General features: G+C 46.2%; 1 protein-coding gene across 2 annotated transcripts in view; it reads right to left on the bottom strand.

The window, feature by feature from the left end:
• LOC129539289 (uncharacterized) overlaps positions 1 to 6,327 on the bottom strand; it is a 67,326-nt gene extending 60,999 nt beyond the window's left edge. For both annotated transcript variants that reach the window (XM_088828635.1, XM_088828636.1), the window contains exon 1: positions 6,122 to 6,327. In XM_088828635.1, coding sequence (XP_088684761.1) covers positions 6,122 to 6,258 — 137 coding nt within the window. In that variant the 5' untranslated portion in view covers positions 6,259 to 6,327. The remainder of the gene's footprint in view (positions 1 to 6,121) is intronic.
• Positions 6,328 to 25,895: the final 19,568 nt, after the last annotated feature.

The raw sequence follows: 25,895 nt of genomic DNA, 5'->3' as shown, positions 1-25,895 counted from the left end.
ACTCTGCAGTTCAGTTCAGTTGCTCAGTAGTGTCTGACTCTTTGCAACCCCATGGACTGCACATCAGACCTCCCTTCCATCACCAGCTCCTGGAGTTTACTCAGACTCATGTCCATTAAGTCGGTGATGCCATCCAACCATCTCATCCTCTGTCGTCCCCTTTTCTTCCTGCCTTCAATCTTTCCCAGCATCAGGGTCTTTTCAAATGAGTCAGTTCTTCCCATTAGGTGGCCAAAGAATTGGAGCTTCAGCTTCAGCATCAGTCCTTCCAATGAACATTTAGGACTGATTTTCTTTAGGATGGACTGGTTGGATCTCCTTGCAGTCCAAGGGACTCTCAAGAGTCTTCCCCAACACCACAGTTCAAAAGCATCAATTCTTTGGTGCTCAGCTTTCTTTATGGTCCAACTCTCACATCCATACATGACTACTGGATAAACCATAGCTTTGACTAGATGGACTTTTGTTGGCAATGGAATATCTCTGCTTCTAATATGCTGTCTAGGTTGGTCATAACTTTTCTTCCAAGGAGCAAGTGTCTTTTAATTTCATGGCTGCAGTCACCATCTGCAGTGATTTTGGAACACCCAAAAAATAAAGTCTGTCACTGCTTCCATTGTTTCCCCATCTATTTGCCATGAAGTGACGGGACCAGATGCCATGATCTTAGTTTTCTGAATGCTGAGTTTTAAGCCAACTTGTTCACTTTCCTCTTTCACTTTCATCAATAGGCTCTTTACTCTTGCTTTCTGCCATAAGGGTGGTGTCATCTGCGTATCTGAGGTTATTGATATTTCTCCCGTAATCCTGATTCCAACTTTTGCTTCATCCAGCCCAGCATTTCTCATGATGTACTCTGCATATAAGTTAAATAAGCAGGGTGACAATATACAGCCTTGAGGTACTCCTTTCTTGGAACCAGTCTGTTGTTCCACATCCAATTCTAACTATTGTTTCTTGACCTACATACAGCTTTGTCAGGAGGTAGGTCAGGTGGTCTGGTATTCCCATCTCTAAGAATTTTCCACAGTTTATTGTGATCCACATAGTCAAAGACTTTGGCATAGTCAATAAAGCAGATGTTTTTCTGGAACTCTCTTGCTTTTTTGATGATCCAGAGAATGTTGGCAATTTGATCTCTGGTTCCTCTGCCTTTTCTAAATCCAGCTTGAACATCTGAAAGTTCATGGTTCACGTACTATTGAGGCCTGGCTTGGAGAATTTTGAGCATTACTTTGCTAGCATGTGAGATGAGTGCAATTGTGTGGTAGTTTGGACATTCTTTGGCATTGCCTTTCTTTGGCAATGGAATGAAAACTGACCTTTTCCAGTCCTGTGGCCACTGCTGAGTTTTCCAAATTTGTGGCATATTGAGTGCAGCACTTTCACAGCATCATCTTTTAGGATCTGAAATAGCTCAACTGGAATTCCATCACCTCCACTAGCTTTGTTCACAGTTTCTACTCTTAAAAAACTCTAAACTTTGGCTCTCTTGGTCATTCATTCATTCACTCCAGCAACAATCAGATATTTACCCCGTGCTACTCCCTGCCAGGCTCTGTCAGCAGTAAGCAAGACACAGGAGCTTCCAATCCAGCCCTCAAGCAGACAACACATTTCCTGATGGTATTAAAGTGCTTTGAAAAAAAAAAAAATTAAGGGGATTAAAAGAGGCTGAGGGGCAGGGAAGGACCGTTCTAGATAACAGGTCAGGGAGGGGCTCTCTGAGCAACAAGTGAGGGAACCCAATCATGCAAAAATGTGGAGACCAGGCACCAGCAGAAAGGCCCAATGACAAAAACAAATCTAACATGTTTCAGAAACTTCAGGAAGGCCGCTGCAGTAGACTGAAGCCAGACTGAAGTAGGACAGACCAAGTGAAGACCGGGAGGGAGGGAGTTGGGAGAAGATGGGAGATGGGGCTACAGGGAAGGAGGTGGACTCCTTCTGAAGGGTAATGGGAGGGGCACAACCCTAGTTTAAAATCTCCAGGGCTGTGGTCAAAGCTCCAAGGGAAGTTCAGAGAGATGCAGGATCACCTTTTGTTAGGGATAATATCACCAAACTCAAAACTCTTTAGCCTGCAGGCCCAGGTTTTCCATTGTTTGTTGTTGTTTAGTCCCTAAGTCTTTTGCAACCCCACGGACTGTAGCTCACCAGGCATTCTTCAGGCAAGAATACTGGAGTGGGTTGCCATTTCATTCTCCAGGGGGATCTTCCTGACCCAGGGATTGAACCGGCATCTCCTGCACTACAGGTGAATTCTTTACCACTGAGCTGCCAGGGAAACCTGCTTTCCATCACTAGATGCTAAAAGTCAAAAAGACAGTTTCTTTTCCAGAGCTTTATACCCCCCCCCCCCCCCCCCGTCATGAAGGGAATGCAATTGTCAGAGCAACTGGTGGTTTGGTTGACAGACTCGAGGGAAATGCCAAGGTAATTTACAAAGAAAACAGATCCAGACCTCTATTTGAATCCCACCTGCTCTTCCTATCCTAGGATGTCGTATCCTTGGCCATCCTTTTGTTGCTTTCTTTTCTTTTCCAGAGGCTCAAAACTCAACACTCTCCATGTGAGCTGCTTGACCAAACTGAATATTATTAGAGTTGATTTCAACAATCCCACTGTTAGCCTTCCCAAATAAGGCATACCCTTGGCAGATAGAATCACAGAAGTATGAATTTGAATCTTTTCTGAAGCTAAACTGCAGCTTTGATTAATTCGAGGAAACTTCTTTTACCAACGTGTTTGGACACAAGAACTAAAAGGGAAACCTTCTACATGTGGAAGCAGCAGGTGTGTATGTTTCTGCTTGAAAGCAGAGACAGGTAAAGCGATGTGAAAGGGTTAGTCACTCAGTCATGTCCGAGTCTTTGCGATCCCATGGACTGCAGCCCACCAGGCTCCTCTGTCCATGGGATTTTCCAGGCAAGGATACTGGAGTGGTTTGCCATTTTCTTCTCCGGGATCCAACCCCAGTCTCCTTCATTGCAGGCAGATTCTTTACCAACTGAGCTACCAGGGAACAAGTAACAGAGAGAGGTAACAGCATCAGAAAACGGCTGACTGACAAGATCCACCTGCACACAGGAGCCGAGCCATCAACCAGGAAAGAAGCTGGGCTGAAGTCAGCAAGGGGGCATGGAAACTTGTTGTCACTTCTTATTAACAGACAAACCCCTGGCTCCCCTCCCCGCTCCTAACAAAAATAAAATCACCAGTATGCCCTTCCTCCAGATTACACAGCCTGGAACACCCAGATACTAAACAAAATCAACCTTTCCTGCTGGCCAGACTGTTACTGTCCCAGGCACAATGACTGTTATCATCAACTCAAAACCATTAAAATCATTAAAACGCTGAAAATTCACCTAAATCTGGGAATAATGCAGCAAGTTCAACAGCACTACTCATGACCCCAACCCCACACACCTAGAAACATCCAGTCGTACAGAATAGTGAACAGCAGCCCTCAAATGGACTGGAGCAGGGTGCTGTGGGGAGTAACAGGGCCTATGCCTATCTCTCAGGGCCAATGCTTCGAGGCAGTTGAAAGCAAACACTATACCCTTAGACGTTTCAAAGCCTGGGCCTGCAACAGATGAGCGGTCCTGGGTTTGTATACAGTGTGGGTCATATAATCTGATCAAGGCTTTGCATATCATTGTTCATTGCCCCCAATTCCCACTAGTTCAGAGTTTCTTATCAACCATCTGCCTCATAACCTCATGGCCCACTTATTAAAAATGTCCCCCACTGACAATAAACATCTCCAGACTGGACTTACAAACTACATGTTTAACCACTACCCAGGTCGTCTTTATGCACATGTAAGTCTGAGAACTTCAGCAATGTTTCTGCAAACTGTGGGCCATGAGTCATGACCAGCAGTTGATATTTTTTTTTAATTAAGTAGGAAAAAATTATAAATAGAACACACTGCAGGTAGTCAGGGCAATTATTGTTTCTGGGAACTGAAGCAGTTATGGACCTCTGTGCAGTGATGTAAAATGTATTCATCACTGTGGTTCAGTTTGAAAACCACTCTCCTAGAGGGATGAAGGAATATTTTTACGGAATATTTTATACTATTCCTATGCATGGTGTTTATTTTCCATTTTCACCCCTAATTCTGGATTTTAGTTCAAGCACAAGTTATCAAGACACAAAGGCTGTTATCAAATCCTAAACTGATGAGGTAATGCCAAACAGAGTAGGGGGTCAGCCCAAGGCTCCTTCCTGCCCCAGACCCTTCTCAAGGAGCTAGGGATACAGAAAGGTGCCAAAGGGAAGTTTGCGTAACTCTCCCCAGGCTGGACCTGTTCCTTGGTAAAGAACTTGCATGCTCATTATCATACATTAGAAGAACTGAAATGTTCCCTTATGAGGGGGTAGGGAACCGGGGGCGAGGGAGGCTCAGTCTCAGTCTCAGTCTAAGGAATAGAGAGAACTCAGGTTCAATCCATCAATGCAGTCCTGGGGCAGTGACTAGGTCAAAGGAAAGTCAGGGAAGGGTGAATCCAGGCCCACTGATCACAGAGCCCTGAGATTTCAAAATCAGGACAGCACTGGACAGCATCGGGCATGTGAGGTCACATCTCACCCCAAAACCAGTGACATCGGTTGCCTTGGGCAAGTCACTTAGCTTTTCAATCCCCTAGGTTCCTTGCATGGCCAATGTTCTGGGAGCAAGTGGAACACAAGGAATCAGACAGCGTGCCTTCTTCCCCAGTGCTCTAGGACAGACAGCCCCATCCTGCTGAACCAGAAGAGACGAACATGGGAGGAAGAGCGAGAGGGGAGAAGGAATAGCTGGGACTTCTCCGGTGGTCCAGGGGTTAAGGCTCCAGCTGCCATCGCAGGGGGCGTGGGTTCCATTCCTGGTGGGGGAACTAAGATCCCGCCTGCCAGCGGGATGTGGCAAAACAACAACAACAAAAGATAGCTAGCTGTCTTTTCGGCTTTTAGACTCATCAGAAGCATCGACTTACCGAAAACAGCCTCAAGACTCGAGGAGAGCAACTGACAAGGAGGCCAGAGCTCAAAAAAAAAAAAGAAAAGAAAAGAAAAAACTCCCAGAGAAGCCCAGGAGCGGTTTCCCAGTGCCATTCAAAGCCGCGGGACTGCGGGCGGGTCAGCTACATCACACAGAGAAACGGAGGGCGCTCATTCCCTCGGCTTTGTAAGCTCTTGTAAGCCGAGAGTGAAGTCAGAGGTGGCAGGCTCCTGGGCCCGGTCCAAAAGAACAGGTGGTTCCCCTCCCCTCCCCACCCTCGCCAACAAGAGAAAAGTCACCACTTTGGGTAAAGATACCCGGAGGTCAGCGGCCAGGGAGTGTACACCTGAAGCAGTGAGAGGTTGGGGCTGCCCCCCAGACCCACTTCCCGAGAGATACTCGCTGGAGAGGCCCCCTGATTCCGTCGGGCAGGAGTGAACTCGTGCCCACCTCTTTGGCAAGGGCGCTGGGGAGGCGCCGGGAAGCGGCCAGGCAGGAACTCGGCTGCGGTTACCTCTGCCCGGGGCCGGCCAAGCGCTCCTCGGAGTCTTGAGGGCGGCCAGCCCCCCAAAAGGCGGGAGACGCGGGAGCACCGAGGGCCGCGCCCCCGGACCCAATGTCTCCAGCGGAGACCCAGCGACATCGGGGACAGAAAACGCCTGAAACTCCCACCCTGGCCCCCCACCCACGAAGTCCCAACCCGCGGGAACTAAGCTGAGAAAGGCGCGGCCATCGGGGCTCCAGGTTCACAACCCCCGCCCCAGCCCCGCGCGCCCCAGACCTGCCCGGCTCGTCGCCCGGGTCCCCGGCCCCGACCCGGGGACCCGCGCCCCCTCGGCGCCCGCCGCGGGCCGCAGCCGGGGCCCCGGCAGTGTTTGTAAACAAACCGGTCACGTGGCCCCGGCGGCTCGCTCCCCGCCCCCTGTGCCCGCGGCACCCCCACCCCGCCCCGGGGCGACCCCCGCGCCGGACCCCGCCTCGGCCGCGCCTGCCGGAGGGTGCCGCGCGCGCTCCGAGGGAGCCGGGCCGCCGGAGCCCCGGGGCGGGGTGGGGGGCACGCGGACGGGCGCCCCGCGCTGACAGCGCGCCCCGCGCCCACGCGCGCCGCGCCCGCGTCTCACTCACCCGGCAGCCCGCAGCGCCGTCCGGCCCGCGCCGCGCTCGGCTCCGCGGGGATGCGCAGCAGCAAAGGACCGCCCGGCCGGATCCCGGGCCCCGGGCGCGCTCTTAAAGCCACAGCCGCCGCCGCCGCCGCGCCGCATCCCTCCGGGCCGGGCCGGGGGCTGCCGGGTGACGGACGCGCTCCCGCGCCTATCCCCTCGGCGCAGCACATAGCAACACGCCGCGGATTGGCTGCGCCCGGCCGCAGCCCATCCGCCGCGAGCCAACCAGCGAAGGACGGAACTCCGCCCCCCGCTTCCCCGACCTCCGCCCCCCACCCCCCACACCCCTTCGGGCCCCACCGGGCTTGGGTGCGGGGCGTGGGGCGCGGGGCGCGGGGCGGGCGCCGGGGTCTGGCCCCAAGGAGCCTGAGCCCGCCGCGCCCGGGGAGGCGGGGGGCGGCCGGCCCGAGGAACTGGGAGGAAGGGTGATGACGATGGGGAGGCTCTCGTCGCCGGGGCGGAGACCGTTTATTTGGGTTTGGAGTTTGTCTCCAGGTCAAGGCTGGGATTTCTAGAACCCGGGGAGGTGGTGGTGGTGGGGCGCTTTCTAGTGCTGCTTCTGCTTAGAGGAGCTAAGACAGTAACTCCTCACGCCTTAGCCGCCCCCGACTCAGTCTAAGTTACCTGGAGAGGCTCTCGGGACCCCGGGCAGTTGAATGTAATAAGATAACGCCAGCCCGAGGAGGCCCCCGCCAGGCCCCACTCAGCAGCAAGGCATTTCCCCTTGTCTCTCTGCTCTCCTTAAACCAGGCGCATTAAACGCAGGATAAGAGGCATTTACAGGCATTGGAAGACACCTCGCCCCCAAGTGCTTCTGGTTTTCTAAGACTTCTGAAGAGAAACGATTCACCGGGGACACTAGGATGGTCAGTGACCACAGCGGGCGTGCACCTAGTCTGGGTCAGTGGAGCGGTGCTTTTCACGGAAGAGAAGGTTAAAAAATAAGCCCAGGGCTATCAGGAAATCAAGGGAGGCACCAGGTGGGCGGAGTGGGGCGGTCTCCCAGCAAGAAAACAGGTCACTTTGAGAAAGAATGCAGCCAGGGATCAGGGGCAGAGAGCAGTGCAGCCTTTTCATCTGGCCTCTGGGATTCTGCAGTTGCTCAGAGAGCAGTAGGAAACCCCAGGTTTTATTGAGCTGCTGTCCGAATGTGAGACACTTTTCGAGGTGCTGCTGTCTTCAGCCCCTTTCCACGCTGGTTTGCGCCAAAGTGGAGAATGGTACCCAAGGCAGATCCCCAGGTGGCTCAGACTTCTCCACAACTCCAGCCAGCTGTCTTTAAAATACGTTTGACTCAGTTAATATATTTCTCATTTGGATTGTATTCCGATAATATATGTTGCATGGTTGGATGTGAATCCAGTCCTAATGTTAGGAAAAACAAACAAACAAAAAAACCTGAAACACATCGGCATCTCACATATGTATCAGTCTCAGTGTAAGCATTTTCAGTGTAAACAAGAGCACCTTGCCACTGTTCACAGTTGATGAACTTGGAAAGTTTAAAACAAAAAAAATTTTAATACTTATCAGATAAAGAATCGAGAAAGGTTTAGCACTTAATCCTTAATCTATGAAGAAGTGGTAGATTCTTGAGATTATTGAGATCTTGATTTCTGCCCTAATCTGCCTCTTGGGCAAATTTCTTCCTCTTTCCAGACCTTAGGCAGTTTGAAACAAAGAAGATTGAAATAGTCCCCTCCAGGCACTAAAACCTAAGCAGGTCCTGAAAGTCACACTCGTTACAATGTCTCAACAATATCCTAGTGAATATTCCTGTGGCCAGATCACCACTCCCCAACAGCAGGCCCTGCATGAGTTTAACACCCTGGAATATTGGTATGTTATGTAACAAGATTGGTGGCTACTGTTTTAAGTAAAAGATAATGTTAGCTAAGGAGGAGGAGCCTGGTGCGGCCCTTCAGAGGGAGATCTGAGGACCCCTGCAGGCCGGCCTTGTGTATGCCGGGGACTGGAAGACCAGAGACAATAGAACCAAGCCAGGCAGCCAACAACAACAAAAAAGATGAAATAAGCCTGATCATGCCTCCTCCCTGTCAAAAGAGCCAAGCATTGTGAACTCTTCCCGCAGAAGGTAGAAGTGAAACAAAGTAGCAGAAACAACTTCTCTTCCTCTCTGAAAGCACCTTGAATGGCCTCTCAGTACACATTCACTCAGGGCCTAATCTGTGCAGCCTTGCCTGATTGGCTTGAAGGGTAGTTTTCGAAAGAAATCTACCAAAAGAAGAGATGGCTGAGCCTAGGGAGAGTGTGTGAGAACAGACAGATGTTTATCCCATAGGGCAAAATTGAGATGAAAAAATACAGGGAGAGGTGTAAATAAATTCGCCCAGCTGACCCCACAGACAGGGATCAGTCTGCCTCTGTCAGTGGCCCAGGACCCTTGTCTCCTCTGTGTGTGGCTGAGTCCGTTCATTCCCCCAAGCTTTCACAGCCTTTCTTTTCCAGCATCAGCTCTCTCCAACCCCACACTCCTATGGTTGCCACATTGACATCACAGCTACTGTGAGAAGGTCACTTTTTATTCTTTTGACCATGCCACTCTCAGGGTGGGATCTTAGTTCCCCACCCAGGGATGATCCCACGCCCCCTGTGTTGGAAGCACAGAGTCTTAACCATTGGACCACCAGGGAAGTCTCAAAGGTCACTTGCATATGCTCATGGTGGGCTTCCCTAGTGGCTCAGCTGGTAAAGAATTCCCCTGCAATGCAGGAGACCTGGGTTTGATCCCTGGGTTGGGAAGATCCCCTGGTGAAGGGAAAGGCTACCCACTCCAGTATTCTGGCCTGGAGAATTCCGTGAACAGAAGAGCCTGGCAAGCTGCAGTCCACGGATCATAAAGAGTTGGACGTGACCAAAACTTTCACACTTTCTTCCTTTCCTGCCCCCCCCCCCCACAGCAGTGTATCAGCAGGTCCTGTCAGCTCTACTTCAAAAATACAATTCTATTTCCTCTGAGCATGTCTGTCTCCACTGCCACCTCCCTGGTCGGGGCCACAGCATCTCTTGCCTAGAGTAAGCAACAGCCTCCCAACTGATCTCCCTGCTTCCAGTCCATTCTCTCCACAGCAGCTGGATGGTTCTTCCTCAAAACAAACCCCTTACGATGGCCACAAGGCCCTGTTAAGCAGGCCAGCCAACCTCTCTGGTCTTTCCCCTTTGCTCACACTGCTCCCATCAAGCTGGCCACCTTTCTGCTCCTTAAATACTCTGGGCCTAGCCGTCATCATCTTCTTTTTTAAAAAGTTTTATTTATTTACATTTTGGCTGTCTCACTTGGCTTGCAGGGTCTTAGCTCCCCCACCCCCTCCAGGAATCAAACCCAGGGCCCTGACAACGAAAGCGGGAGTCCTAACAGGTGGACTAGAAGTCCACGCCGAGCCTAGTCTTATTACCGTGTCAGTGTTTGCTCTTCCCTGCACCGGAAACACTGCTTGGTTCTTAGGTCTAATATCTAATACTTCTTTCTTAGAGGCCCCCCAATCGTTACATGCTCCCCGCCTCCCAGGGTACTCTCTATTCTACCTACTTCCAGCTTTTCATAACACGTATCTCTCTGAAATTGCCTTGTTTATTTCTTTTCTGTCTCATCCAGCTCTAAAGTATAAACTCCATGATCGCGTCAGGGACTTTGTCTTTCTTCCTGTTGTCTCCCCAGTGCCTGGCACACGACCAATACTTGTGGAATTAATAACCGAACGAATGAATGAATAGGCTCATCACCTTCCCCCCCACCCCTGCAGCTTTTTCGCTTTGCTTTATGCCCCTTCCCTTTCTGCTCTTGGCTCATCCCATCTCAAAGCCTTTCACTCGAGGACTCAGTCCAGAGATCAAATGCCACTTCTTTGGAGGAGTTTCCCCTGTTCTTCCTCTCCTCAGTGCCCTCCACAGCAGTGTATTCATAACTCTTATCACCATCACTCCATACTTTGCACTCCCTATTAAGAGTTCTCAGTTATCCATTCTGTCTGCCAGTCCCTCCTGGGCTGGAACCTTATCAGACCGTCTTTATATTTTCAGCACCTGGCACATGGCAGGCCTTCCCTCCGGGTTTATATCTGAGTTGAATCCAGTCGGGATCCAAGCAGGAATGGATAAGTTCTGTCTTCAGTCCACTGATCAACAGATAGCTGTCTGACTTGATGGTGTGCCCACATTAACCTGGAACTTCAGGATCTTCTGTCACGAAAGGAGCTGCCTACCTTTGAAAATCACAGCACAGTGGAGACTTCCTGAACACTGAAGGCTACAGGCTGTCACACTACCACACCTGGGAAAACAGTCCCCTCTGCCAGGGTGTGGCGGAGGCGTTCTCCTCCCAGGCTGCACTGTACCCCTTCCTCCCATCTCCCCCAACACGGAAAGTCCCATGACGTTACATCACAGAGGAGGGCCCGGTGCTGTCTTCCTGCAGACACATCACGGCAACAGTGCTTTGTTTCTTTATGCACAATAAATGCTTTCTCTGATCCTTGTCCAAGTCCCTCACTTTCAGTCATGAAAGTGGCTGATTATGTGCTTTTCAGACTGTAAGTGGGTAAGGGTTATGCGTCAGCCCTCCTGAACACGTGCCGAACACAACAGCTGCTCTCGTTTATTGAGCACGTGTTGTGGACAGAGCAGTTTCTATTCTCATTATATTTAATCCTCAAAGCAACCTGCAAGATAGGTATTTTCCTCCATTTTCTTTCTTTTCTTTTTTTTTTTTTTTTAACAGAAGCTGATCCTAAGGAATTAGAACCCTGTTCTATCTGGCTTCAAAGTCCATTCATTCTTTCTTCTATGCCATCAGAGAGGACAAAGGCTTCACTCCTCTTCTCTTCAAATATTCCAATCACTTTGACCAGGAAACTCATCCAAACATCAGATTACTCCCACAAAGCAAAACTCAAAGGGCCCAGAAGCAAGAGCTGTAAGGGTTTAGAACTTCCATCTTAAATGCAACAGCTGATATAGACACTTTCCACGCATTGTTCAATTTTAATCCAATCTTCACAATAACCTTATGTGGAAGATAACACAGGCTTACTTACCTTACATACCTACCTACCATTCCACCGGGGAAAAGATCTGCCCCTGTGGGGAAGGGGCGTTACATACCTTACCCACAGTTGCAAAATTCAAAACGCTTTAAAAAATTAAAAATTTGACACAACCCATATGGAACAATAACAAAGCAGTGGTACTCAATAGCTAAATCTGTAGGGTAAAAAATATTTGGGAGGATGCAAGCAATTGCATTTTCCTTCTTTATTTTCACTCTTATTAAGTGTCTCTTCATTTTCAGCCCTTCCCGGGTGGGCTAGTCTCAATATTGGTATAATTAATAGGTTATGCCTCACAATCGATTACGGTACCTCTCTTCTGCATAATTTTTGCAGATGCCTCTCTTCTGCATAATTTTTAAAGCATGTAAAAATCCATAAAAGATTTTTTAAATTAATTTATTTGGCTGTGCCAGGTCTTCGTGCTTTAGGATCTCCAATCTATGTTGTGGCATATGGGGATCTTTAGTTGCACATGCAAGCTCTTAGTTGCAGCATGTGGGATCTAGTTCCCTGACCAGGGATTGAACCCAGGCCCCCTGCATTGGCAGCACAGAGTCTTAGCCACTGGACCACAAGGGAAGTCCCTAAGATTTTTTTTTTCTAAGTTTGACATAGCTCATTTGATGGCAAGCTTCAACTGACATGACATTCATAGGCTTTATTAGTCCCATCTGACATGTTCATATCTTTCTTACTGGAATATTAATATTTGGAAGAGCTCATACTCCCTGGGGTTTTGTGTAATATACAGTATATAAACTGAAAGATTCTAGAATTTAAAACACGTCTATGCCCAGGTTTTAAATATGGGACTGAGGACTATAGTATTATCCCAACTTTACAGATAAGTAATTTAGATTCAGAGAGGCTAAGTAACTTGCCCAAGGTGACACAGATAGTAAATAGTAGAACTACAATTAGAAATAGTCTGCAGCTGTGGAAAAAAAAATTTGGAACACATGTGACAACTTAAGGGCTAGTTTTTCTGAAGGCAAAAATAGGAAGTGACAATTCACAGTAGAATAAAAAGAAATAACTTGTAAAGATATGAATATTCAACCATACGTATAACAAGAAAAAAGTAAAATTACAGTGAGGTACTATTTTTATCTTATCAGATTGACAAGTAGTAAAAATCTCAGTAACACTGTGTTGGACTTGCTGTACAACAGACAAACACAGCATTGTATAGCAACTATACTCCAATAAAAACTGAAAAAAAACCCCAAACCAAAACATTGTGTCGGAGAATCCGTGACAAAACACACACTCATATGTTGTTTGCAATAAGGTAAATTGGTATGATTTCTATGAAGGGCAATTTGATAGCCTCTCTCAAAATGAGAATTTAATATACTCAGAAATTTCACTTCTAGCAATTTATCCTTAAGATGGACTCACACACGTGCACAAAGATGGTCATTAAAGGATATTGTAAAATTGTTAGTTTTAGCAAAAACTCTGACTCTCTGGGAAATGTAACTTTACAATTGATTAAAGCCCAGAAATCTTATGACTCTCTAAAACTGATAATGTTTTAGTTTAGTCACTAAGTCACGTCCAATTCTTTTGTGACCCACCAGGTAGCCCACCAGGCTCCTCTGTCCTTGGGATTCTCCACGCAAGAATACTGGAGTGGGTTGCCATTTCTTTCTCCAGGGGATCTTCCTGACCCAGGGATCAAACCTGTATCTCCTGCACTGGCAGGTGGATTCTTTACTACTGAGCCACCAGAGAATATCTTCCAAAAAACAGATAATTGGGGATGATTATTTTTTTCTGTTCAGTAGTAGAGAATCTCAAATATTATTATTTTCACCCTGTAGGACATTAGCCAGTTATCTACCATAATTGCTATTTCAGAATTTCTTTTTATCCACTGATTTTATGATTTTCTACTTGTATATTCTGTTTTGAAACAACTTTGTCATCCTGGTGGTTTCTTCATTAATGGGTTAAATAAAACTTTAATATATGATTTCTATGCATTTACACTGAAAATATGATGTTCATCTTTTAAAACTAACACTTTGAAATAATCTAAATCCATCAATAAAGGACTGGTTGAATAAATTACCGTGCCTCTGCCTGAAGGAATACTATGCAGCCATTATAAAGAGGTGGATTTGTACATAGCTACTCCATGGGGGCAAGGGTCTTTGGTTCCCCAATGAACCTAAGCACCTAGAATAGTCCCTGGGCTCATAGTGGTCTTAGTTTGCTTCTGGCTAACAGACAGTGGGGATTCCCAGGTGACTCAGACATAAAGAATCTGCCTGCAGTGCAGGAGACCCAAGTTAGATCCCTGGGTTGGAAAGATCCCCTGGAGGAGGAAATGGCAACCCACTCTAGTATTCTTGCCTGGAAAATCCCATGGACAGAGGAGCCTTGCGGGCTACAGTCCGTGGGCCGCAGAGAGTCAGACATGACTGAGTATGCACATAAAAAAACAATACCAAAATATCAGTAGCTTACCCATACAAACAAAACACATCGATCTTTCTCTCGTGAATCTGTGAGACACCTATGCTCCAGGCTGAGGGTCACAGGCTGGGTTGAATTGGCTTCCAGTGTCTTCTCGTTTAGGGATCACAGATGTATGTTTTGGAGAAGGAAATGGCAACCCACTCCACTGTTCTTGCCTGGAGAATCCCAGGGACAGGGGAGCCTGGTGGGCTTCCGTCTGTGGGGTCGCACAGAGTCGGACACAACTGAAGTGACTTAGCAGCAGCAGCAGCAGATGTATGTTTAAGAAGTACATGGTAACAAAAGCCTCTGCCTTGACTGACACATTGTCACTTGGGTCTGCAATCCACTATTTAAAGAAAATGATGAGATAAAGTCCAAAGTCAAGAGAGAAGAGAAGTATACCTCACTTTCTTCGGTGAAAGAGCCTCAAAGGTCATATGGCAGGATATATAACCCTCCCATGAGGAGTGGAGAACAATGTTTCAATCTAGCATAGTGCTCAGTAAATATTGATACATGTTGAATGAATTGAGGGAACAAACTCTAAGAATTCGGGGGCGGCGGAGGGGGGCGGAGCATGGGGCAGTACAACAGTACAAAGTATGCCACTGTTTGTTTTTTAAATATAAATATATGTAGGCTGTATAGAAGTATGCTTGAATACACCTTTACTATCTCTAGGAGAATGCTCAAGAAACTGGGAGCTGTTTTTGCTACTGGGAGAAGAACTGAGAGCCTGGGAGTGAAGCGTGGGAGGAAGCCTTACCACTTAGTGTCATGTGTATGTATCACCCATTAAAAATAAAGTTAATTTCTCTAAGGAGGAAATAAAAAGAATGACCCAATACAGTCTGACTGCAGAGTCCAAAATCTGTGCTATCTTTGGGAGAAAGCCATGGGTCAGGAGACTTTCTTTTGTTGTTAATCCATTGCAGACAAATGTCTCAAATGCCAGTAGACTCACCTATAGCACAACACCAATTACAACGAAAATTTCATCTCAGCCAATTTTCAAATGTTCCAGAGCCATAATTTTCAAACCCAGTGGAAAGTTTCCCAGGAATGGAAGTCTCTGAAGAGAGAGAGGTAAAACTAGTTCATCCTGATCCCTTCAACCAAATTAGCTCTGCTTTGGGCTGTTTTGCTTCTGAGTTTAAATAAAACCATTCTCCTAATGGCGAAATGAGACGATGCTCATGGTTCTCTCATGCTTGCTTTATGGCTCAGTGTAGAGCAGTGTATTCCTTCAGTTCAGTTCAGTTCAGTCGCTCAGTCGTGTCTGACTCTCCGCGACCCCATGAATCACAGCACGCCAGGCCTCCCTGTCCATCACCAACTCCCGGAGTTCACTCAAACTCATGTCCACAGAGTCGGTGATGCCATCCAGCCATCTCATTCTCTGTCGTCCCCATCTCCTTCCACCCCCAATCCCTCTCAGCATCAGAGTCTTTTCCAGTGAGTCAACTCGTCTCATGAGGTGGCCAAAGTATTGGAGTTCCTTAGGCACCTCCAATGGAGAAGGCAATGGCAAGCCACTCCAGTATTCTTGCCTAAAAAATCCCATGGATGGAGGAGCCTGGTAGGCTGCAGTCCGTGGGGTCGCTATGGGTCGGACACGACTGAGCGACTTCACTTTCACTTTTCACTTTCACACATTGGAGAAGGAAATGGCAACCCACTCCAGTGTTCTTGCCTGGAGAATCCCAGGGACGGGGGAGCCTGGTGGGCTTCCGTCTATGGGGTCACACAGAGTCGGACACGACTGAAGTGACTTAGCAGTAGCAGTAGCAGGCACCTCCAAAACTTCAGATAAAAGTTCCCCTCCAGCAGCAACAATAAGGAGAATCAAACCGTGATGGAAGAGACTGGACATCTACACAAAAGACTTCCCTAGTCAGCAAATGGATAGAGATTTGTGTTGTTGTTTAGTCATTAAGTCATGTTCGACTCTTTGTGACCCTATGGGCTATTGTAGCCTGCCAGGCTCCTCTGTCCCTGGAATTTCCCAGGTAAGAATACTGGAATGTGTTGCTAGTTCCTTCTCCAGGGGATCTTCCTGGGCCAGGAATCAAACCCTTGTCTCCTGCATTGGAAGGCAGATTCTTTACCACCAGGGAAGCCCTAGATAGAGATCTAGGACTTTCCATATGGGGATTAGGGCACAATGTCTAAATAAGAACAATTGTATATTGTTACTGTATCCAAAGCTATAAAATATCCTAATCTCTGAGTGAATGCATTGTGTTATATATGGTCTGAAGAGTAGCTCCATTCATTGCTGAGGTATCTGAGCAAAGAATGGGAATTCTGCACTGTGGATGTTGACAGTGGCACCTCAGTGACTGGCTTCCTCTCAGCAGAGCCTGAGGCACCTCATAGTTTACTGTGCCCTGTTTAATGGATTTACAGGTAATCTTACACTACCGTGTTCAGTTTCCATTAAGTCAACCCTCATAAAATGGACAAGAACTTACCAAGTTTCCTGCAGAGACATCACAATTAAAGATAATGCTAATAATTAAAGCCCAAGCAAACAAGAAAATGGTGAGGTTGACATTTCTCTTACCTTTAATATCAGCTGTCAGTCACATTACTCAGGAAAAAGCAATAACTGTCTTGTCAAATCTGACAAGAAGATGATAGCAAAAAGAAAAAAAATCAAAATTATCCACAAATGATTTGAAAAACTGACTTTAATTGTTGTTGTTGTTGTTGCTGTTAGTAAAGTACAACCAGAAAAGTCTGGAGGCCCCTAGTTTGAAAAAATTACTCCCCAACAGCAAGAATTTGTCAGCAACTGAGAGGTGGTTCAGAAAGGAGGAGCCCAGCCGGAGTCTAGGGTATTTATTCTGCTTAACTGTTCACCGCTGCAGTAACCAGAGTTACTCTCAGGTGTAAGAGAAAACTTCTCCTTAAACTAACTATGGGAGAGGAGATGGTTGGATGGCATCACCAACTCAATGGATGTGAGTTTGAGCAGGTTCTGGCAGTTGTTGGTGGACAGGGAAGCCTGGTGTGCTGCAGTGCATGTGGACCCAAAAGGTCAGACAAGACTGAGCAACTGAACTGAACTGAAACTAATTATGACTTACAGTAACTTGGTGAATTATGTCTTTTCTGAGCAAAATTGAATCATTTATCTATTTCTCTCTATCTTGCTGATCCTGTCAGCAACGTATGCTTGTCTCAAATATTAAGCCATATCTAAGCCATGCATGCAGAGAAGGCAATGGCAAGCCACTCCAGTACTCTTGCCTAGAAAATCCCATGGATGGATGAGCCTGGTAGGCTGCAGTCCGTGGGGTCGCTAAGGGTCGGACACAACTGAGCGACTTCACTTTCACTTTTCACTTTCACACATTGGAGAAGGAAACGGCAACCCACTCCAGTGTTCTTGCCTGGAAAATCCCAGGGATGGGGGAGCCTGGTGGGCTTCCGTCTATGGGGTCACACAGAGTCGGACACGACTGAAGTGACTTAGCAGCAACTGTTCACCCCTGCAGAAAGGCTGAATGAATTCGGCTACTATAGCTTGATGATACCATCTTGTAAGATCAACTAACTCATTTCTTAATTCCATTCTTGATTTTCAAGTATAATCTATGATTCCAACATGGCTCCCCATGTTGTCTTTCTTAAAGATGGTTGAGAACATCCCATCCAGTGTCATTGTGTAATTCAACATCAGACTCTTGTGAACTTGGTTAATGTGGGTCTATCCCCAAGAGACTGCTCATCTCTAAGTTATGACAAGATGAATTATTGGGACTTCCCTGGTAGTCCATTGGTTAGAGATTCTGTTCTTCCAATGCAGGGGGCCCTGGCTGGGAAACTAAGATCCTCCATGCTGTGGAGCAGCCCCCTTCCCCAGAAAAACAAACAAAGAGCAAAGTGAATTCCTGAATTGGTCAAAGTAATGCCCAGACCCTAGAAGACAGGGACCCTCAGTGTCCCCAGATGACTTCATCTCAGTCCTCTCTTCTGGCATTGAAGTAACCTAAATCCTTCTGCCAAAGACCCTGAAAAAGTAGTATATGAGAACCTGGGCCTTCTTTCTAAAACAAGGGAGTTTCTAGCTCTGAATCGTGTTCCCTCTATAGCACATCTAATGTTATTCTTGCTCAACAGCTTTTTCTTCTTTGGTCTCAGTTTTTGAACATTGTTAATTCACTGACTTGAAAGCTGATTGTTGCTTTGGTCTACCAGGCCCCAAGGCCCAGGCTCCCAACAAAAAAAGCTCTTCAGACAACACAATAGCCAAGATAAACTGACCCACAGAGCTGAGTTTACACAGGCTCTGAGCAGCTTCTCTGCTCTCCTGGCCTACTGCTGAGCAGAGTGCTGGAGGATTGCAAAGCTAGCCTCTGTAGCATCCTCCCTCCCGTGACTGGACTCTCCTTTCTTTGAATAAAACTGACATAGATCTATTTCCTTTAGTCAAATGACAATATCAACAGCTGTCTCAGCAGCTTGGCTGACCAGACTTTTATTTTTGCCTCACTGCCTGATGGCAATGTGCCAAAGCCAGCAATTTCTGGAAGAGCAAAACAGCCTACTCGGGAAGGGTAGGGTAGGCCCCACGGAACTGAGCTAACTTTAGAGCAATTAGGATGGCAGTTCTCAGCCTTGGTTGCATATTAGAATCACCTGGAGAGCTTTCCCAACCTAGCAATGCCTGTGATTTAATTGGTCTGGTGTGGAACCTGGGCATGGATGCTTTTAAAAGCTCCCGAGGTGGTACGTGCAGTCAGTGGGGAAGACCACAGGCTTGGGATCTTAGCCTCCAAGGGAGGATTTGAGGCTGACACAGTTCTCTTCTAAGCCTTCCAGTCTAAAGCTCCCTTCCGTCAGCTCCACAAATTCCATCTGGCAATTAGCTCACAGACATCTTTGCAAAAAGCTGCGTGAGTGAAAATGTGTTAGGGTACAATGCCGCGCTTCACAGGTTCCAAGACATTTCCTCACGTATTCTTTCATTTGACTCCTAAAATAACCCTGTGAAGTAAGCAAGACAGGTATTATTATCCACAATTTTCTGGTAAGGAAATTGGTATCCTGAGCCAACTGAGGATACAGACTTCTGGTTTTTGTTCAATGCTTTTTAAATTACATAATATATACTCTACAGAGACATGAATAACCTCGGCTGTCACATATAGGGAAATACTGAACAGGAGTCAAAAGCAAAGATTGTAAAATCAGATGTAAAAAGCTGAGTTTTAGTTTTGCCACATATTAGTTCCATGATATTAGGCAGATATATAATCTTGCTGAGATTCAATTTTCCTCAACTGGAATATAGTACCAACTTTAAAGGGGGCGTCAGTGAGATAGAAATAGTCGCTGTTCTCATTGTATGATCAGGGCGCATTTACCTACGTGTTAGTTGGGCTCATTTATTCCATTCGAAGCTTTCTTCAATATCAGTCCTTGCCTTTCTTACCTGATACTGTGGCAGAAAGCAAGGGGCTTGATTGGTTCTCACTAGTCATCAAATGATTCCTTTTAGATCAGAATTCTAGCAAATCCACCATTTTAAGATCTCCTTCACTTATTTTACCAATGCAGCGCTTGATCAGATGCTTTTTAAAAAGTTGATAGACTTAATTTATAGTTTTACAGAAAAATTAAGCAGAGTACAGAGTTCCCATAAAACCTGACACCTGTATACAGTTTCCCCTACTATTAAAATTTTATATTAGTATTATCGTAAGCAATGCAGGAGACCCAGGTTCTATCCCTGGGTTGAGAAGATCCCCTGGAGCAGGAAATGGCAACCCACTCCAATATTCTTGCCTGGAAAATCCCACGGACAGAGGAGCCTGGTGGGCTACTACTTCAGAGGAGCCTGGGGTCGAAAACAATTGGACATGACTGAGCATCTGAGCATATGGCACATTCGTTCTAATTAATGAACCTACACTGACACTTTATTATTAATTGACATTTATAGTTATTCAGATTTCCTCAGTTTTTACCTCCTGTTCTTCTTCTGTTCCAGAATCTCACCCAGATGCCACCTTATCTTTAATTGTTGTGTCTCCCATCTTCTCTTGGCTATGACAGTTTCTCAAACTTTTCTTGTTTTTAATGACCTTAACAGTTTTGGGTTGGGCTTCCCTGGCGGCTCAGAGGTTAAACCATCTGCTTGGAATGCAGGAGACCTGGGTTGAATCCCTGGGTTGGGAAGATCCCCTGGAGAAGAAAATGGCAACCCACTTCAGTACTCTTACCTGGAGAATCCCATGGAGGGGGGAGCCTGGTAGGCTTCAATTCATGGGGTCGCAAAGAGTCGGACACGACTGAGTGACTTCACAACTAACAGTTTTGGGTAGTCCTGGCCCGGTATTTGTAGGATGCCCTCTACTGGCATTTGTCTGTTGTTTTTTCTTGATTAGACTGGGTTCACAGGGTATTGGGGAGGCATATCACAGAGGTAAAGTGCCATTTCATCATGTATGTCAGGGTAGGTACTATCATTATGATTTATCAGTGTTGGTGTTGACCTCAGTCACCTGGCTGAGGTCATGTTTGTTGAGTTTCTCCACTACAGTTCCTTTCCATTCCTCTTTCTTTGATAGCAAATCAGTAATGCACAGCCTACACTATGGGACATCACTTAGCTGACGAAGGTCCATGTAGTCAAAGCTACGAATGTGAGAATTGTATCATAAATAGGGCTGAGCGCCGAAGAATTGATGCTAGTGCTGGAGAACTTCAAGGAGATCAAACCAGTCAATCCTGAGGGAAATCAACTCTGAGTATTCACTGGAAGGACTGATGCTGAAGCTGAAGTTCCAATACTTTGGCCCAAGACCTGACTCATTGGAACAGACCCTGATGCTGGGAAAGAGTGAGGGCAGGAGAAGAAGAGGGTGACAGAGGATGAGATGGCTGGATGGCATCACCGACTCAATGGATATGAGTCTGAGTAAACTCCGGGAGTTGGTGACGGACGGGGAAGCCTCGTGTGCTGCAGTCCACGGGGTTGCAAAAAGTCGGACATGACTTAATGACAGCATTATGGGAATAAAGCTCCTTCTTTTAGAGTGAAATGTCTCCATAATTTATTTGGAATTCTTCTGCACAGAAGATTGATCAAATGTTTTTGTTTGTAAACCTTTTCCTGCTGCCATCCACCAAATCTTGATGATTAACCTATTTGGTAGCGGCCATCGCCCTGTGTTTTCCAGGATGGAACCATAATGGGGTCTAGGGAGACCTCTTGTGGTTAAAGCGGGGCATAACAGTCAACTACAGGTTCTCACGGTGCCGCCAGCATTCCCCCGGTTGTCCTGCTGCTGCTGCTGCTGAGGCTGCTGCTGCGGTTCTCAATCCAGAGTAATTGTGCCCTCCAGCCCCAGGGGATATTCGGCAATATCTGGAGACGTCTTGAAGAGATCTCTAGTCTTTCCTATTCTGTTGTTTTCCTCTATTTCTTTGCACTGATCACTGAGGAAGGCTTTCTTATCTCTCCTTGCTATTCTTTGGAACTCTGCATTCAAATGCTTAAATCTTTCCTTTTCTCCTTTGCTTTTCGCTTCTCTTCTTTTCACAGCTATTTGTAAGGCCTCCTCAGACAGCCATTTTGATTTTTTGCATTTCTTTTCCATGGGGATGGCCTTGATCCCTGTCTCCTGTACAATGTCACGAATCTCCATCCATAGTTCATCAGTCTCTCTATCTATCAGATCTAGTTTCTTAAATCTATTTCTCACTTCCTCTGGATAATCATAAAGGAGTTGATTTAGGTCATAACCTGAATGGTCTAGTGGTTTTCCCTACTTCAATTTAAGTCTGAATTTAGCAATAAGGAGTTCATGATCTGAGCCACAGTCAGCTCCTGGTCTTGTTTTTGCTAGCTGTATAGAGCTTCTCCATCTTTGGCTGCAAAGAATATGATCAATCTGATTTCGGTGTTAACCATCTGGTGATGTCCATGTGTAGAGTCTCCTCTTGTGTTGTTGAAAGAAGGTGTTTGCTTTGACCAGTGCATTCTCTTGGCAAAACTCTATTTGCCTTTGCCCTGCTTCATTCCATGCTCCAAAGCCAAATTTGCCTGTTATTCCAGGTGTTTCTTGACTTCCTACTTTTGCATTCCAGTCTCTTCAAGAAAATTAGAGATACCAAGGGAACATTTCATGCAAAGATGGGCTCCATAAAGGACAGAAATGGTATGGACCTAACAGAAGCAGAAGATATTAAGAAGAGATGGCAAGAATACACAGAAGAACGGTACAAAAAAGATCTTCACGACCAAGATAATCACAATGGCGTGATCACTGACCTAGAGCCAGATATCTTGGAATGTGAAGTCAAGTGGGCCTTAGAAAGCATCACTACGAACAAAGCTAGTGGAGGTGATTGAATTCCAGTGGAGCTATTTCAAATCCTGAAAGATGATGCTGTGAAAGTGCTGCACTCAATATGCCAGCAAATCTGGAAAACTCAGCAGTGGCCACAGGACTGGAAAAGGTCAGTCTTCATTCCAATCCCAAAGAAAGGCAATGCCAAAGAATGCTCAAACTACCGCATAATTGCACTCATCTCACACACTAGTAAAGTCATGCTCAAAATTCTCCAAGCCAAGCTTCAGCAGTCTGTGAACCGTGAACTTCCAGATGTTCAAGCTGGTTTTAGAAAAGGTAGAGGCACCAGAGATCAAATTGCCAACATCCGCTGGATCATGGAGAAAGCAAGAGAGTTCCAGAAAAACATCTACTTCTGCTTCATTGACTATGCCAAAGCCTTTGACTGTGTGGATCACAACTAACTGTGGAAAATTCTTCAAGAGATGGGAATACCAGACCACCTGACCTGCCTCTTGAGAAACCTGTATGCAGGTCAGGAAGCAACAGTTAGAACTGGACATGGAACAGCAGACTGGTTCCAAATAGGAAAAGGAGTACGTCAGGTTGTATATTGTCACCCTACTTATTTAACTTATATGTAGAGTACATCATGAGGAACACTGGGCTGGAAGAAGCACAGGCTAGAATCAAGATTGCCGGGATAAATATTAATAACCTCAGATATGCAGATGACACCACCCTTATGGAAGAAAGTAAAGAGGAACTAAAAAGCCTCTTGATGAAAGTGAAAGAGGAGAATGAAAAAGTTGTCTTGAAGTTCAACATTCAGAAAACTAAGATCATGGCATCCGGGCCCATCACTTCATGGGAAATAGATGGGGAAACAGCGGAAATAGTGTCAGACTTTATATTTTGGGGCTCCAGAATCACTATGGATGCTGATTACAGCCATGAAATTAAAAGACGCTTACTCCTTGGAAGGAAAGTTATGACCAACCTAGAGAGCATATTCAAAAGCAGAGATATTACTTTGCCAACCAAGGTCTGTCTAGTCAAGGCTATGGTTTTTCCAGTGGTCATGTATGGATGTGAGAGTTGGACTGTGAAGAAAGCTGATCGCTGAAGAATTGATGCTTTTGAACTGTGGTGCTGGAGAAGACTCTTGAGAGTCCCTTGGACTGCAAGGAGATCCAACCAGTCCATTCTAAAGGAGATCAATCCTGGGTGTTCATTGGAAGGACTGATGTTAAAGCCAAAACTCCAATACTTTGGCCACCTCATGCGACAAGTTGACTCACTGGAAAAGGCTCTGATGCTGGGAGGGATTGGGGGCAAGAGAAGAAGGGTTCGACAGAGAATGAGATGGCTGGATGGCATCACTGACACGACGGACATGAGTTTGAGTGAACTCCGGGAGTTGGTGATGGACAGGGAGGCCTGGCGTGCTGTGATTCATGGGGTCGCAAAGAGTTGGACACGACTGAGGGACTGAACTGAACTGAACTGGAGACGTCTTTGGTTGTCACACTTTTGAGCAGTGATGCTACTGACGTCTAGTAAGAAGAGCCCAGGGATCCTGCTCAACATCTTACAATGCAGAGGACACACAGCAAAGAATTACCTGAACTGACCTATCAGTAATGCTGAGGTTTAGAAGCCCTGTGGCCAACAGCTGTATGCAAGTGTATCAAGGTGACAACTGTCCTCAAAGGAATATTGTTATAATGGGTGTGTTTGTGGGGAAGACCCTGTTTTGTGGAGGGGAAAAAAAGAAGGACAAATTCTTCAGTGAAACCTGGAGCTCAGGACTTCACTGGTGATCCAGTGACTGATTCCATGCTCCCAATGCAGGGATTCTGAGTTTGATCCCTGATCAGAGAGCTAGATCCCACATGCTGCAACTAAAAAGGATTCTGCATGTCATAGCTAAGACCTGGCACAGTCAAATAAATACATATATTTTAAAATAAAACAAATCTTTTTAAAAAAATTTGCAGCTCAACTATTCATCACAGCAGAGATAGAAGAAATGGTGATGTGAGTTCTGGATATATGAAGTTTCTTTTTTTTTTGGAAATGTGTGACTCCTATTTGGGCCAGTCTTGTGCTCACAGACCTGAGTGTCAAAAGCTCATGCTGTGGAGTTCAACAGAAGCAAATGGAAACTGGGGAGCTGTTCTGAGCAGAAGAGGAACAAATAAAGAAAGAAATTGGACAGAAGCTAGTGTACTGAGAAGGGGATTATGTGAGAAGATTGTTCATTTCAGATCATTGTTTTAAAACTAAGAACAATCTTGAGGGAAAAAAAATCAGCCAGTCCAATTAAACAACCACAATCCACAACTACTTTCAATTATATTTCCTATACATACATGTTTTTATGCTGCTGCAGTTGATGGATATGACCATTCATATTCTGCTGTTTTCACCAAATAGTGTATCTGAAATATTTTTTTCAAACTTCTAGAGTCTCCATGGGAGTCTATAGGATATTCCATAACATAGGTGCACCATAGAACAAGCATTCTTCTATTGTTAGGCAATAATATTGTTTCAAATTTTTCTCTTTTCTAACACTACAACACGGTGTTTTTCTACAACTGAAGTGTTTTCTTAGGATTCCTTTCTTTTGTTATTGTTGTCTGTTGTTTAGTTTCCAATCTGTGTCTGACTCTTCGCTACCCCAGGCTTATCTGTCCTTCACCATCTCCCAGAGTTTTTTCAAACTTATGTCCATTGAGTCGACAATGCCATCCAACCGTCTCATTCATCCTCTTTTGCCCTATTCTTCTGTCCTCAGTCTTTCCCAGCATCAGGGTCTTTTCCAATGAGTCAGCTCTTCGCATGAGGTGGCCAAAGTATTGGAGTTTCAGCTTCAGCATCAGTCCTTCCAATGAACATTTAGGACTGATTTCCTTTAGGATGGACTGGTTGGATCTCCTTGCAGTCCAAGGGACTCTTAAGAGTCTTCTCCAACACCACAGTTCAAAAGCATCAATTCTTTGGCGCTGAACTTTCTTTATGGTCCAACTCTCACATCCATACCTGACTACTGGATACCTTTCCAGGAGTCAGAATCCAGAGTCAAAGAGTATGAATAGTATGGCAAAGTAGCAGAGTGGATAGGAACACAGAATTTGGAATTAGACCACCTGAGTAAAAGTTCAGCCCTGCCTATTACCACCTGTGTGACTTGAATGCTTTGCTTACAGCTCCCAGATCCTCTGGGGATTAAGGTTATGATCCTGCAGGCAGAGTACATGGCACAGAAATGGCAAGTAGACAAATTACTGTTGTAATTATTTTCCTTTTTCTTGTTTTTCTTAACTTAAAGCTCTTGATACTTATTGTCATGTCGCCTTACCAAAAGATTATACCAAGTTACAATGTCACAGAAATGCAAAAAACTGATCAAGAGAGGAAGAGAAGGGCAGGGGCAGCAGGAGAAGAGGACAAGAGAGGATGAGCTGGTTGGACGGCATCTTCGGCTCAGTGATGAGTTGGAGCAAACTCCAGGAGATGGTGGAGGACAGGAAGCCTGGTGCGCTGCAGTCCATGGGGTCGCAAAGCGTCGGGCACGATTCGGCGACTAAACAACAAACAGCAATAAAGAAAGGCATCCGAAGGAAACACTTTCATTGTAGAAAAACACTATGCTGTGAGAGAGGGGAAGGGGAGAGAGGGAAGGAGAGGGAGGGGGAGGGAGGGAAGAGAGCCACTATGTTGAATCACTCCTCCGAGAGGTGCGGCAAAGGAACCTGACTGCCATGCACAGCCTTGGATTAGGCCTTGCTCCGCTGCCAGAGCCCATGGCACTTACAGCTGTGGCACCATACCCTTCCTCCTGTACATGCTATTTCTTGGGGCTCCTCTAGGCCTGTGAAGC

The sequence above is a fragment of the Moschus berezovskii genome, chromosome 20, assembly GCF_049115385.1.
Source record: "Moschus berezovskii isolate FMDL1 chromosome 20, NW_MosBer_1.0, whole genome shotgun sequence".
Taxonomy (NCBI): Eukaryota; Metazoa; Chordata; class Mammalia; order Artiodactyla; family Moschidae; genus Moschus; species Moschus berezovskii.
The sequence above is the reverse complement of the archived record's forward strand: the minus strand, read 5'-3'. Positions and strand labels throughout refer to the sequence as shown.